This window comes from Heptranchias perlo, chromosome 21, assembly GCF_035084215.1.
Source record: "Heptranchias perlo isolate sHepPer1 chromosome 21, sHepPer1.hap1, whole genome shotgun sequence".
In the NCBI taxonomy this organism is placed as follows: domain Eukaryota; kingdom Metazoa; phylum Chordata; class Chondrichthyes; order Hexanchiformes; family Hexanchidae; genus Heptranchias; species Heptranchias perlo.
In genome coordinates this window covers 31864812-31881234 of record NC_090345.1, presented here as the reverse complement: position 1 = coordinate 31881234, position 16423 = coordinate 31864812, and the positions used below count along the sequence as shown (strand labels likewise).

Here is a 16423-nt window from a genome sequence, read left to right as displayed (position 1 = left end):
TTGGATGGTATAGAACAAGATGTAGTCTACTTAAAAGGGCGATACGAAGTTTTGACTGTTCAGCATCTTTTACGTTGCAATGGGTAAAATATGCCGGGAACCCACACAGATCTGCACCATGCCAGATTTTGACGAGATAACTCGGTCACTTGGTGAGGCCCGCCAAGAGTAAACAATCATACCTTCAAGCACTAACAAACGGGCGTCTCAGTAATAGTCAATCAAATCTGATATCGTTTCAATCTACTTCTGGTAATGCTCCTCTGACGAGGGGTGTACATCTGAAATGTTTAACTTGTCTGTTGTTTCCACAGATGCTGCCTAACCTGCTGAGTGTTTCCAGCATGTTTTGTGTTGCTTTTTATGCTGCTCGCGTTACTTGTTACTGCAGGGGGCTTTAAGTACTAAACTTGTCATTGGAGTTCAAGACAGCCACCAACTCGCCTGTGTAATATTATCGGAGGATGGAAATCAATTTAGGATCGTAAACTTAGACAGATTCCCCAAATGGCTCGTTTTTTTGTTTTGTTTAATTCTTTACGTGATATTGGAGTTGTGTCCCTCTCTCTCCGAAATGTAACCGGTCTCACATCATGCGATGTGTGACTCTCAGGGCTGGAGTTGATGGCCGTAAACTGATAAGGCTTTTGGGGAACCTCCTACTTTCCACGTCCTCTCCTCGCCATCGAAGATCGCACTTTGGGAGGGGAATGGGCGCCATGAAACTCAAAGTTGATGCGTCACACATCAAATGAAAAGTTAGAGGGAAAAAAACAAAGTTCTGGAAATGTAAAAGGCGAATCCTGTTACAAATCAAAATGATCCCAGTTATGAGAAAGAACAGTCGGAAACACAAAAGAAGACGACACGCGTCACTTGAATTGTTTGAGAAACAAAGAATTTTATTTCTATAGCCCATAAACGTCACATAAGTTGAATCTTTGATTTAATAAAATAGTTTACAGTGTGTGGCTATTGATACATTGGGCATATTGGTACAGTTTGTCTGCATACTGTTTTTACACTTTGTCTACAAACGAGAATGATCTCACGGTCACGGCCACATAAATTCTGCCGGCAGACACGAAATCATTTCCAATCGTAGTGATTTATACGAAAACACGCATCAATCCACTGCTATCAAGTAGCTTGTGAACTTTGTAGTGTACTAAATTAAATCGATAGAGGAAACGTTTCAGCATTGGCTGTGTTTCCCATCTTCGGACCTAATCATCTTTTAATGCTGTAAAGAAGGCAGCGTGTAAAATTTGCAACATTAGCGCTGGAGATTAAATAAAGGCGGTACAATACGAAATTTGCAACTTCAGGTTTCAGGGCTTTATATACAATCCATTGAAGCACATTTAGCAAGCTAATACCAGAAGGAAAGATTCCCACTAAACTCTGTCCATAGATACTTGGCACCATATGCAGTAACAAAAATAGACAGAAATAGTTTACAAAAAATCTTATGATACCCATCCTATTAAATTTCACATTCTGAAAACTTGGCATCATTTAGGAATAAGTTACAATAGAAGTACTTAACAGACAGACTGCTATTTATGTGTGGTGGTTATAGTAAATTCGATTATTTCATCATCAATGGCACGGTCTAAGCTATCTAAAGTATAGTTTGGTCGAGAACTTGTATTTTTATATGTTCAATCTGCTAGCCATAATAACTAATAGTTGATATGTCAGATCACGCGCAGCCAGTCTTTACGAAGGACTCACATAGGGTTGTTGAAAAGATTATATTATAAATTAGGTTTTTTTGAAAAGTGGATATAAAAATGAAGAGCAGCTAAACTGTGATTCAAAACCAGATAACATGGCAATATGTAGTATATAACATAAGGAATCACCAAAATGAAAATACCTAACTAGCCTAACACAGACATAAAAATGTGAGGGAAATATCAATAAAACCATCACTGAAAGGAATTCCACTACCTATACAATCCAATGTACAAAAAAACCTCTCTAGTACAGTATAGATATACAACTTTCGCATTGCACTTCATAATTTTTTACATAAGGAAAGAGCTTCTCCTGTTAAAAGACAAACAATGTTTTCAGCTAAACATTATAAATGTGAGATATTTAAAAGGTGTAGTAAATTCTACTGTTAGCGTTTGGCAACAAATCTGTGACACGTTTTAAAATTGTCCCACATTTAATTCAAGTGTCACAGGAATGTATGAAATGGCGAGGTATGTGTGGCCGTCTTGTACAGACTTCAGACGTCAAAGCAAAATGGATGATGAGCAGTCTGGGGTGTGGCCCTAAGAAATACAGTATCAACATTAGTTGAATTACAAAGATGTTTGCGAGTTCTGATGTCCCTGCAACTCCACTTCTCATTTGCTTGCTGCAAACAGACTAGAGGGCAGTTTCTCGAAAGATTTTCTCATTTCGTTGATACCTTTTACCTGCAAAGTCACCGAAAGAAAACAAAAGAAAATCATTTAGCACAATAATATTTGGCGATAATAAACAAAAATGAAATAGTACCAGCATATCAATTTAATACCCAAAAAAGGATAATGGATGAATAGTAAAAAATAAAATAAAACATTAATATTTACCACCACATCACTGCACCACACAACAGTTGCGCATATGTCTATTAGGTTTACCTGCCCCAGCAGCTATTCGAAAGAACAGGAAGACAGGCTGTAGAAAGAAAAGCACATCACTGGGTCAATGAGACATTTTAAAGTGCAATGTCTGAGTTACGAAGGAGTGTGTGAGCTTCGAGTACTTAATTAGACTGATTAATAATTTTAAAAACGGTCGATAGATTAAAAGGGTATGCTGTTTATTTATTTTAAATGGATAATATTGGGGGTGAGTTAGGGCAGTGCTACTTTTTGGGTCAAAGTGAGATGTATTTGTTTATTTGAGTGAAAATGGTTTATTAATATCATTTTTAAAAGTACTGTGATTATTTGGCTTTCTTGGTTCTGATCTTCCTCAGGTAGAATTCCAGAACTTTTCCTTCAAGGATGTCAGGTTTAATGTTATAGTACAGTTAGAGATCGGGGTTTTCCGCTACTGCACTCGCCACCCTGCGATTTTCCATCCATTCACTTCAACGGATGGGAAACCGCGGGCTAGCGAGCTCAGTGTCACAAAACCCACGGCCAGAATCTCAGGCCTGTATCAGCAGAATGTGACTCTCAGTAAAGCAGATCTGAGTTATACCAGCAGGATTGCTTCGTTGGGCACTCCAAGATCAGTAACAAAAGAGCACTGGTGCGGTAATGCTCGGAGCCCGCACAGAACTGTGTTCCCCGGCGGCTAATGATTAAAGATAGGAGATTGAGATAAAGGTAGGAGCCTAATAACAAAAAGACTGAAAATGGACCACCTGGGCACTCCAGGCTGGTGGATACAGCTCCAGGGTGAAGTCTAACCGGTATGTGATTACCTCCTGAAGAAGGTCTCACTCACTGGCACAACCACTTACCCGGTTTAGTTGAACGCGGGCAGTGGGTGTAGGGAGTCGGTGTACAGTCCTCCAGCTGTTGCTTGGGTTATCAAGGCCCGGAGAACAGGCAGGAGCCAAGTGCTGGCTTGGGCCTCTAGTCCATCCGGGGTGCTTCATTCTGCAGAAACTCCTCAGACACCCATCAGCAGCAATTGAGGCAGAGAATGCACTGGTGCTGAAGGATGCCCTGCATATTATTGAGCCATATTAATAAAAAAAAATTGTTCAACTAAAACGACAGGATGAGACACTGGAACAGGCTTTCTTGTAAGTCATATTAACAAGTTGTAATTTCCTGCAGGTTACCTCAGCCTGGCTCTTATTATGATGATTACTTTCACTCAATGAAAAGGAACTAACATTGTGGCAACTTCACACACTCTTTTTGAAGCTCAGCTCAACCTTGCTCTTTATAAAGTCCTGCTCTCTAGTTGCCTGACAGACCCATTTAACTCCCTCATCTCCTCCCCATGTTCCTCATGGCACAGCACCTCCAATGCTGTAGAAAGTAGAGAGAACAAACTGTTAAAGACACAAAAGGAGAAAGAAGTAAGAAAGGGAAAAGTGAAAAGATGGGTTGGGGGGGGGGGGTTGCTGAAAGTGAGGGAGGAGAGAGATTAAAGAGAGATAAAAGTGAGGGAGCAGGAAACAAAAGTAAAGGGGGAAAAGAGGGAAAACATAGAAGTGAAGAAGAATGAGAAAGATACAGAAGTGAAGGAGAGGAACAGAAACAGAAGAGGAGGAGCGTGAGAAATGGAAAGGAAGGTGGAGACAGAAAGAAATGGAAGTGGAGACCAGTGAGAGATGCAGAAGTGGAGGAGGTGAGAAAGAAATGGAAGTGAAAGTTGAGACTGAGAGCTAAATAGTGAAGGAGGGATAGCAAGAGATATTTTATTGCAGATTTACCATAACCAGCATTCTTTGCCAGAGGGGTTGTAAGAGGTTAAGTTTTTTAGTGGGGCCCAGGCTGAAAAACTTTGAGAATCACTGAATCAGAAAGTTTTGTTATAATTTATTGTCAAGAATGGCAGTTGGTTAGAGCGAAGCCTTCAGCAAATGTACATGGGTGGAGCATGTGTGTGAATGGCTTTCAAATGTCCCAACCATGACTTTGTTCATGGTTGTGCCTATACTTGGCTTCGGGTTACTCGCTAGTCAGATTGCTGACCTGGCTACCGAGTTAAACTGCCACTTTTGATGCACATCTGTAACCACTTCATGTCATCTTATAAATAACATTGAAACTACTCCCAAAATGAATACTTCAATTATACAGTTTGAAGTATTTTACTAATATAACAATCATGGTTCTGATGTACGGCTTAAATGAGCAGTGACATATTTATTGACACTGCAATATATCACATAGAAAATTTATAGCTGACATCATTTTGTTGAAATTATGGGGGTACCCACCCTGCAGGAAGCTGATGGGATCTGGACCATTGTCCATTTGACTTCAATGGAGAGCAAAAATTGGGCTGAGTTTAAAATGGGTGTCTGACCCGAACCCGCCAGGTGGGTTTGGTTAAAATGACCCCTGTATCTTTTATTGAAAGTTGAAAAATGAGTCCATCTAGAAGACTACATCAGCAACCCTCTTAAATAATTGTATGCCGATTTTCTCCCCCTGTGTCTGCTCACTACCAATGAATCTGTTTCTCAGCTGGAAAACAGGATAGTGTAGGGTGCAAATTTCTCCACAACCAGCACCTTAACCAACTGGCAATAGATGAGCTGTACAGTTTCTCTCATCTCCTAAGATGGATACCTCACTTTCATTGTTCATTCAGTGAAAAACATGCTTTTATCAAATGGTCACTTCCATACACTATGGTACCTAGTAACAAGCCTCAGGTCAGCACATCTTTGAACATTTATACATTTGTTAAAACTCGAACAAAGCACAAACCCAGCCAACAGCTGGAAATTGCCTTTTAAACAATTTGTTTAAATATGGCTTAAGTACAATGTTTCATTATAAAGACCGCAAAGTACAGACCATTGATAAAAACATGTTTTTCACTGAATGAATAATGCAAATAAAGATCAACTGAATTTCTCTCACACAATAAATTATAGCTATGATTATAAATTATTATTCAACAATCTTTAAATATAATATTCAAATGCATTTATTTTAATAATTAGTATAGGAAAATAATGTTTGTCAGAAGACATCATAGAAGTTACCCCAGTAATCATGATGAGAGCAAACTTTGCTTATAAGCAGGTTTGTTCCACACATAGATTTTCTAATTAATTTTAGTAGCAGTAAATTCATGGCAAAGTTAAGCTATTTCTCTTACAAGCAAGTTCCTCCATCAGTTCCAAGACAAAGTCTGATTGCTGGCGATTGATGGAAAAGCAGTATTGTCTGAATGAGATATCTAAGGCTGTGGTTATGCCATCTTGGAGTCCAATAACTACAGAATCAATTTGGAGCTGGCAACATTAGATTGCACTTTCCTGGCACATACAACAGACCAATATGGTCGATAGACAGATCAGGATCGGGCTCTAGTGTTATGCTGTGCCTTTGGCATTATAACTGCAGCCTAATTGATAACTGTCTAAGATTTTGCTGCAAATCCCAATAAGTTACTGTGCTGTGCTTTATAGATTTCTCCATTTCAAATCATGTGTTGCAGAAGTAACTTATTCCTATGTATTAGTTCTGCGATGAAATAGTGACAGTCATGAGAAAAATTCCTTAATTTTGGATCTCGGAAATTTCTTTCCTTTAGGACAGGTAAAATCATGCAATCTCAATGGACAGGGAATTAATCTCTGGGAAGTACAGTAAAATCTTTGGCAGTTTCCTGCAGTCTGCAGTTATAGTGCCAAAGTGACAATGTTACACTAGGGTCAGGTCTTGATTTGTCCATCGGACATATTGGTTCCACTGGGTCTCTGCCCCCTTTTTTGATGGAACAAAGTTTTGCTAGCAGTAGAGGCAGGTGCTTCTTGCATCTGCTCCCTTCCATGTGGAAATAAGTGAAAAGTGGCAGGACTGGCGGGGTGAATTCGTCTGCCCAAAATCCTACCAGTCCTGCCTCAGTTGCCCCTGACGCAACATACACCCTGCGTGAAGCAGGCACATTCATGTGCTAAGACTTGATCCTGGCAGAAATGGAGCCCAGTATAATTTAAAAGACCGCCTTCCCTGCGGCAATCGATTGTAGAGCGAAATGCTAGCTTTGCAACTATTTGGAAACCGCTGGCCCTTTTATGCTGTGGCAAGGTGCTGCAGCCAAATCATCCCCAGCTGAGGCAGACGCTCCAGTCATTCCATAAATAGCATGGGCAGCTGCCTGAAGCTGAGATTTGGAATGGGGTGAAGGGCACATCCATAGAGTGGGCAGAAATTCTGCTCCGCCCCCAGGAGACTGGAAGAGGAATTTCTATCCTAAGCACATTTCTACTTTGGAAATTGGATTTGTTCTTAACAAGAATTGACCGAGTTATAGCTGAGAGTGGAGCCAGCCTGCTCCTTGTATCAATAACAGTCTACAACTAAGCAAACATATTAGTTCTAATTATGGCTTAGTATAATGAAAGTTCCTGTCTTTTAGCACGCATTGTATAATTCATTTACTCAAATTATTATGCTATTAAAAGCCGAAAGAACCTTTATGTTAAATTACTTAATTTTTCATCAAGTAGTCCCTACAATTATTCCATAATCAAACTTTTCTCACATATAAGCACAGACTAAACTTCTCTTTTTCTATCTCTCACATTAGTATTTGTTCAATCATGCTGTTGATCTTCATTTTTGACTTACATGTTCCTGATAACCACACAGAACCCAAGGGCAAAAAGAAGAGGTCACTGGTGTAAATAAGCATGCCATGACGTACTGTAAGCACGTAATATTAAAACAGACAACACGTGGCACATAATCTCATCTGAGGTAGAAAGTTTTAGTTTGCCCCTATACTGGAGAAGAGTTTAATCATTGGGTAGCTATGGGGAATTGCAGGTCTAAATATGGGTTTGAAGACAAATCTACCAGCAGATATACAAATCTTGTGAGCAGGGGCTTATTTTCAAAGTTTGTACCTCTAATTTGTCCAAGACATAAGTTTACAGTCCCAAGAGAGTTGAGTTGAAGGAACTGCGTTGTGACACTATCTTGAGACATATTTCAATGGATTTCAACACTCTGTTAATGATGGCATTGGGTGTAAAATAAAATGTATTCAGAAGTTTAAGTATGTACTAATTAAATCACTACCTCAAATAGGAGAAAGAGATACCTCTAGTATAATCCAATTACATTGAAATGCGTGAATACGTGGGTACACGTGTAGCTTAGTTATCAACATTAGAGAACTGTTCATTCTCATGTTTAGATATAAAAGTACTTGTAATTTTAATATTATTTTAACTTATTAGAAAGTGGAGAGAAGAGCAAAATATAAATTATGTTTTCTACATCTACAGAGATCACAAGTAAGCTATGAAATTAAGCACGTGAGATGCAAACCTGTTACATAAGGATTGTGGAGCCATCTTCGCCCTTAAGTCCCATTTATACTAGGTGGTTCAAGAACATTCTGGCTGCCATCTGCATAACATATAGCTATTTAACTGATCACAAATAACAAGGTTAATTTGAGCTCTCACTCCTAGCACGCATAAGTGAGGACATGGTGCCACAACCTCATAAACTGGAAAATAGAAGCCAGTGAGTAATTTTATTATAGCAGCTTTCTGTTTTTGAGTTCAGAACCAGACAACCTACCATGATAGGTCTGCCAGAATCCAGGGAGAAGCAGAACAGCTCAAGAAGTAAAGGCAATGAATTTCTAGTATGCATTCGCGACAGTTTTCTAGAACAATATGTTTTAGAACCTACAAGGGAACAGGCCATACTGGATTTAGTGATGAGTAACAAATCAGTATTAGTTAACAATCTGGCGGTAAGGGAACATCTTGAAAATAGGGATCATAATATGATGAAATTTGATATTAGGTTTGAGAGAGAAAATGGAGAATCACAAACCAACATTTTAAGTTTAAGTAAGGCAAACTTCAAAGGAATGAGAAATGAATTGCCCATAGTAGACTGGGCTGAATTGTTAATGGGTAAACCTACAGATAAACAGTGGGAAGTATTCAAAGAAGTATTTAGTAGGACACAAAATCAGTACATATTCCTAAAAGACAAAGGCTCCACTTGTGTAGTTAAGCAACTGTGGTTAACAAATGAGGTAAGACACAGCATCAAGCTAAATGCAAGGAAAAGTGGAAATCAAAAAAAGGATACAAAGGAAGTAATAAGAGGTGCAAAAAAACTTCCAAGGGATATCAAAGCTAACAGTAAAAGTTTTTATAAATATATTTAGAGAAAGAGAATGGCAAAGGGGAATGTAGGCTCAATTAAGGCGGATGCAGGCGAGACTATAATGGATAATAAGGAAATAGCAGACCTATTAAAGGAATACTTTGTATCTTTTTTCACAGTGGAGGAAGAGGACAAAATACCAGCAGTACAAGGGAACCTAGAAATAAGTCAAGGGGAGGAACTTAGTGGATTTAATATAAGTTCACAAAATGGTAATGGCAAAAATAATGGGATAAAATATACAATTCTCCAAGACCTGATGGTTTCCACCTCAGAGTATTAAAATAAATAGGTGAGGAAATTGCAAATGCATGAGTCATAATTTTGTAAATGCTCTCTCGATTCAGGAGTTGTGCCTTTGGAGTGGAAAATTGCAAATGTCATTCCATTATTTAAGAAGGGAAGGATGGAGAAACAAGATAACTACAGACCCATCAGTTCAACTTCAGTTGTGGGTAAGTCACTGGAATCTATCATCAGAGACAGAATGACTGAACACTTGGAAGATATAAACTGATCAGAGAGAATCAGCATGGATTTGTGAAGAGTAGGTCGTGCATGACTAATATAGTTTAATTTTTTGAGGAGGTCACTAGTATAGTAGAAAGGGAAATGTCTATGGATGTTGTTGATATGGACTTCCAGAAGACATCTGATAAGGTTCCACACAAGCAATTATTAGCAAAAATGAAAGCACGTGGAATTGGAGGACATCTTGTGACATGGGTTGGTAATTGGTTTGGAGGTAGGAGACAGAGAACAGGATAGAAGGAATGATCTCTGATTGAAAGAATGCAACAATTGATCTTCTCTAGGGATCTGTACTGGGGTCTCAACTTTTCACCATATATATTAATGACTTGAATGAAGGAATAGAAAGTTGTACATCTAAGTTTGTAGATGACACTGTTAGGAGGCACAGTAAGCTGTGTAGTAGGGAGCTGGAAGATACAAAAGGACAGAGACAGACTAAATGAGTGGGCAAAACTATGGCAGATGGAGTTCAATGTGGGAAAGTGTGAGGTCATCCACTTTGGATCTGAAAAAGACAAATCAGAACATTTTCTTAATGGTGAGATACCAGGGGCAAAGGGGTTTAGCTGTCCAGGTACACAAATCACTAAAAGCTAATGCACAGGTACAAAAAGTAATCAAAAAGGATAATGGAATGTTGGCCTTAATCTCAAGGGGGCTGGAATACTAAAGTGAGCAAGTAATGCTTCAGCTCTACAGAGCCTTGGTCAGATCCCCTCTGGAGTACTGTGCTCAATTTGGGGCACCACTTCTCAGGAGAGATATATTGGTCTTGGAGGGGTACAGCGCAGATCTGCCAGAATTATACCAGGGCTTAAAGGGTTAAATTATGAGAACAGGTTGCATAAACTTGGTTTGTATTCTCTTTACTTTAGAAGGTTGAGGGGTGATTTAGTCGATGACTTTAAAATTATAAAGGGGTTTGATAGGGTCGATGCAGAGAAACTATTTCCTCTGGTGGGAGAATCCAGTACTAGGGGGCATAATCTTAAATTTACTGCTAGGCCATTTAGGAGTGAAATCACAAAACACCTTTTCACACAAAGGGTAGTGGAAATTTGGAAATCCATACCGCAAAGGGCTGTGGGTGCTGGGTCAATTTAAATTTTCAAGACCGAAATCGACAGACATTTGTTAGGTAAGGGTACCAAGGGATATGGAACAAAGTCGGGTAAATGGAGTTGAGGTACTGATCAGCCATGACCTAATTAAGTGGCGGAACAGGCTCAAGGGGCTGAATGGTCTACTCCAGTTCTTATGTTCCCAGATTAGTTCAATATAAGTCATCCTGGCAGTGCATTTACTGGCTGATTATAAAAAAACTGCCTGTGGAGTTAGGGTATTGAAAGGGCAGATTTAGGCCATAGATTGGTAAGCAGCCGGAGTGTGGAGGCGGGTGGTTGCTGTACTGAAGCATCAACACAATGTAACTTCAGGAGAAGTGCCTCAACAGTCAGCACTGCAGATACTTGGGAGCAAGATAAATGCCAGCAGGAAATAAGTGTATGACAAGGGGCATGTGAAAGAGAGAAGACTAAGTTTTGTCTGTTTACAATCAATAGAGAATGCTGAAAAGAACATTATCCGGTTTAATAAGAAAAACTTGAATCATGGTCACACTGTTACTGGTCTGAAAAGATCGCTACAGCCATTTGAACAATGTAGGGAAGCATCATTACAATGGAGCAAATCACTTTGATGAAATGAAGGCCTCTGATTAAACAGGGCTGTTGTATTGGATCTAAAAGTGGATTCACAGTAGATTCTGCTCAAGTAAATGGGAATTCATGTTAAAAAAAAATTGCCAGTATAACTGAAAGTTATAACTTTCCTGTAAACTATTCATAAATGTAGAGATTGTAATGGAATATTGTTTATTAAGGTATGTACGACTAATGTTGAAAGGTTATACAGATCATCCTGGGACAGCTACTGTACTGTACAAACAGGAATTTGGAAAATGTTCCCATATGTTCTCTATATAAACATAGTTTATGGAAAATGTTCTTGTAAATAGGGCTTATAGAAAATATTTCCATATCCCCATGTCAACAGGATGTATACAGCACTGCCTACTTCCAGAGTACAAACATTTTTGAAGCTTTTATATAGGCCATTTCTCTAATACATTTTTTGTTTTCTAACCAGATAACTTTATGTATTGTTGATTTTTTTTCATAATTTCTTCACCCACTTTTGTTCATCCAGCAGTGAGCTTCTTATCTGTTGGCCAGAATGACAGAGAGGAGGGAAGGAAAGAAAGGTTCCAGAGGTAACAACAGAGGGGAGATAAAAGAGAGAACTTGATTACAGTGCAGTACTGAAGGAGTGCTGCTCTGTTGGAGATACTGCCTTTTAGATGAGGCATTAAACCAAGGCCCCATCTGCCCTTCAGATTGACATAAAAGATCCTGTTGCACTATTCGAAGAAGAGCAGGGGGAAGTTCTCCTGGTGTCCTGGCAAATATTTATCCCTCAAACAACACCACTAAAACAAATTAACTGGTCATTATCTCATTGCTGTTTGTGGGAACTTGCTGTGTGAAAATTGTCTGCCGTGTTTGTCTACCTTACAACAGTGACTATACTTCAAAGGTACTTCATTGGCTGTGAAGCACTTTGGGACGTCCTGAAGATGTGAAAGGAGCTATATAAATGCAAGTTCTTCTTCTTTCTATCATAATGGGACAGAGAACTACGGATGGCAAAGGTGAGAACGAATGACGTTTTGTCATTAAAAAAAACTTCATGCTTCCCTCACTATAGGCATCACAAATAGCAGACTCAAGCCTTGTTGGTATTGACTGTTGATATTATAAATCCCTAATATGCCATTAATAAGGTTTCAAAAATAAATAAATCAACAGATTAGTCTTGAAACGTCCTTTCCCACTGATGATCTGTTACTACCAGGGAATGAACTCTTAAAATTGGAAAAATAATAAATAGTACTTTATATTATTTTAAAGATTTGAAAAAAAATCCCTTAATAGGACATTGTGAGATTTGAAATCTTATGTCATGCACTCAGGATTTCAAGCTCTATTTGTTTTTTTAATTAAAAACTTCTTTCCTCCAGTAGCAGCAGATAATTTATTAATTGGGTTAAAAGTTAATTTAAAAACATTAGTGCATTACAAAAATCCTCAAATAACGAATAGGGAATTCATAGCCTGATCTCAGTGTCCACAGGATTCCACAGTCTCTTTTTTGCCAGTCGGGCTTCTATTTATATAGAAGCTGTTTAAATGACTCTTCTAAAGTTGTATTTTAAACAATGTACATTAAAATGAAGCTGAGCAGAAACTAGGAAAGAACAATACAATTTGGCAGTGAGTGGCAGGAGTCAGAGAGGGGCAGGGAGTCAGAGAGGGGCAGGGAGTCAGAGAGGGGCAGGGAGTCAGAGAGGGGCAGGGAGTCAGAGAGGGGCAGGGAGTCAGAGAGGGGCAGGGAGTCAGAGAGGGGCAGGGAGTCAGAGAGGGGCAGGGAGTCAGAGAGGGGCAGGGAGTCAGAGAGGGGCAGGGAGTCAGAGAGGGGCAGGGAGTCAGAGAGGGGCAGGTAACAGTGCACAAGCCAGCTGCAATCCTTGTAATGTCAAAAATAAAAACAAAAATGAACAGAAATACCAAGCAGCTTATGCAGCATCCAAAAGAAAAAGGTTAATCTTCTGGGTTTGGCCCTTCATCAGAATTGAAGTCAGATCCAATGGCCATGCTCAAAACATTAAACTAGCTTTCTCAGAGGCAGTGTATGTCCAGAACTTTTGCTTTGAATATCAGATTTCCCGCAGTCACGGTTTTTCATTTTATCTCTTATAAAATTTACCTGACTGTTGACGAAATTGCCAGAGTGAGACAAGGAGCAGGTATTGGAGAACTGCATAAGGAAGCAGTTCTGGAATATAAATGCAGTATTACTATTGGATTCTTTAAGCAGACTCGATCACATCTTTTTATTTATATATCTAATACCCTTCACAAAAACTCCAGCATGGTCCCTACACTTGTCAACAGCTCAAGTATAGCGGCCACCTTGTTGAATTCTACAGCTAATCTCAGATATTTTAGGTATAGAAATGACCCAGTGGGAAGGTTGATATACCTAAAGGGAGCAGGGGCATTCTGATCATAACTTGAAATACTGCCCAATATTGACAGTACTGTTAGGTGTGTACAAAGTCTACAATCAATGCTAATTTGAAAAATCTGGCTTTTAGTGGTAATTCCTGTGAGCTGAGATGCCACTCTGGCAGAGGCGGCTTGTCAGGTGATGCACTGTCTCACCCAGATTTTTGTGTTCACATGAGCAGGAGTCAGTAAAACGCTGGCTGGGTTAGGCATGTAAAGGTGTGCCTCGCCCGTCAAAAAGGTCACCAGTCGCCACTGCACTCCGGTGCTAATTTAATAGGTTGTTAAATCTGCATTAAACTGGAAGGAATTAACAAGGAATGCATTGTTCTGTGGTGTTGACTTTAATAGGAACAACCCACACAGATTTCCAGCAGCCTATATCTAACCTATGTATTTGGGAGTGAGTACAAAGAACATAAGAAATATAGTTTGAATAGGTATAGGTTTTATATCAACATACCAGCATTTGTATATTGGATGTATTTACAACATACTAGCTATGGAAATTGTGGACTGAATTAATACCCGTCTTTTGAATTAACATCCATGGATTCACTAAGGGCAATCTTGGAAAAAAAGCTGGATTTGCCGAAAAAGGGGTCAAACCATCTATCATTCGTCTTCGACTGAGTGATTCATAGGTTGTAAAATGACAGCTAAGGAAAGAGATTATTACACCATTTAAATTCTAAGTATATCCAAAGCAGACTACCAAAGGATTGCTATTTATTTTGTTTAGACCATATGTTTTTTTCCAGAGAGTTGCAATCTCTGACCACATAAGCTGAGTTGTGTGTTACCTACGTTGCTTCCAGCTAATAATTCTCATTCAATAGTTATTCATTGCAACTTGAATTTCAATAAGTACATACCTTTTGGTGAATAAATCATGGGTAAAAGGGAAATAAAAATAATTAGCATGCCACATGCCATACAGTAATGTTACCAACAGAAGAGACAATAGCATTCATTGCATTCAACAAAACTGTTGAATTTAGCAACAAAGTACTCTTTACCTTGTGGTCCCCCATGCAAACATTTGGTCCAATGTTGTCATAGATAACTGACTTCTCATCATTTTCTGCCTGTAAAACAGAGATCACTTTCTTTAGAGACAGAGTGGCTATTCACAGCAAAGGTCTTTTCACAATTGCTCAGCTGCAAAGGCAAATATTTAGAGCAAGTGAGAAAGCAATCTACAAGAGATTCAACAAACAAGTAGAGTTGGAAGGCCACCCCGCATGGATTTGTAAAAACTCTTCAGAATGTCGGGAAACTAGATGCCATTTACTCCAGCAGTTACAAATTGAAACCAATGCAGGGGCACCGTCACCCTTAAAGTGGGTGAATAAAGTTGATGAGTAGTAATTATATTTACAAGATGTTATATTAATGGCATTTGTGCTATTACTATATGGGCAGTTTGCTAGCATTAATGATTTTGTTATTACTGACACTTTCATTCATGGCAAATTGCGCCTTTACTTTAACAGCTTGATTATTATGTGTTGGACTCAAGTACCAAGGCTAGTTGCAAGCAGTTGTTGAAGGACTGTGTTAAAGCCTATTAGCACATAATCACTAAAGGCTTCGTATTAACCGGTACATCAAGTCATAGAGAATAGGTAGATGATTGCTTATTCTGAATAATAACTATTGGTTTTAAGACCATTTATGTTTTATAGTGGCACAAGTTTTGCATTGCAGAGCAGCTCTTTATTGTGGTTGGTACTTCAACCAGTTGAATATTTAAAAAGAAACTCACTCTAAGATCAGTTCTGATAAGAAACAAGTCCTATTTATGGTGCACTTTCATTCATATACAGAGCCTCCCTTTCAATATGATACCCTGTCAGTTATGGATAACAGCAGATATCTGACTGCATCAATCACACATTTGAGGTCAATGATTTTCCTGTTCTTCATTCTGCAATGTCTTATTAATCGCTGCACATTAAAATTACAGTTCTTGGCCAATTGTAACTTAGCACCACAATGTTTGCTGGCCTAATTCTCTCAATTCTATTTTGTCCCATTAGTAGCAGAACAGGATTTCTGTCTTGTGCTGTGCCGTGTGAAAGGGCAGAGACCAGGTTAGGGTTAAATACACATTTTGATGTGGTGTCTCCAGGACTGCCATCAGCACTTTGCATCATCTTCAATGCCACATGAGCTTCAACCTGAAGAAGTTACTATGACTACCCTGAATAGGGCATGGGGGAGGGTCCTCACCATTAATTTTTAATAAGTGGAAAAAAAAACTTTACAGTGAAATACTCCTGCCTCTGACAAAGCCAACTTCTGAATGACATTTAAAGAATTGCTTTTTTAGAAAAAAGAGTTTTAGGATTGGGTGGGCAATTCTTTTAACAGACCTATAAATGTCTAGTGAAATTTATGACCAAACAAAAAAAAGTTAATGAGACCAATTGCAAATGCATATCAGGAATGGGTTAACTTTTCAGAATGAGACATGCTAAAATAGTTTACATTTTTAAAGCAATATTAATAAGATTTGACAGGTCTGTTTTAAATCTGATAGGATATATGAGAATTTTTCATTGGTGGTTTTAGCCTAGAATGGGGAGAGGTGCTGAAGTTTTCTGGAAGGATATTTGAATGGGAGTTCACCTGCTGCTGTATAATACTTCACTGCGTTAATAAACTGAATCGCTTTTGGTGAAGATGAATCAGATTCCAGTACTTACATAGAAAAATAGAAAATAGGAGCAAGAGTAGGCCATTCGGCCCTGCTCCGCCATTCAAAATGATCATGGCTGATCGTCTAACTCAGTATCCTGTTCCTGCTTTTTCCCCATATCCCTTGATCCCTTTAGCATGAAGAAATATATCTATCTCCTTCTTGAATACATCTAATGACTTGGCCTCCACTGCCTTCTGTGGTAGAGA

The 16423-nt window shown here is 38.9% G+C and overlaps 1 protein-coding gene across 1 annotated transcript in view; it reads right to left on the bottom strand.

Moving 5' to 3' along the window:
• Positions 1-876: 876 nt before the first annotated feature.
• inpp5a (inositol polyphosphate-5-phosphatase A) overlaps positions 877-16423 on the bottom strand; it is a 471549-nt gene continuing 456002 nt past the window's right edge. Inside the window, exons 14-16 of the mRNA XM_068002421.1 lie at positions 14530-14598; positions 2592-2679; positions 877-2435 (exon numbers count right to left, since the gene is read on the bottom strand). Coding sequence (XP_067858522.1) covers positions 2599-2679; positions 14530-14598 — 150 coding nt within the window. The 3' untranslated portion in view covers positions 877-2435; positions 2592-2598. The remainder of the gene's footprint in view (positions 2436-2591; positions 2680-14529; positions 14599-16423) is intronic.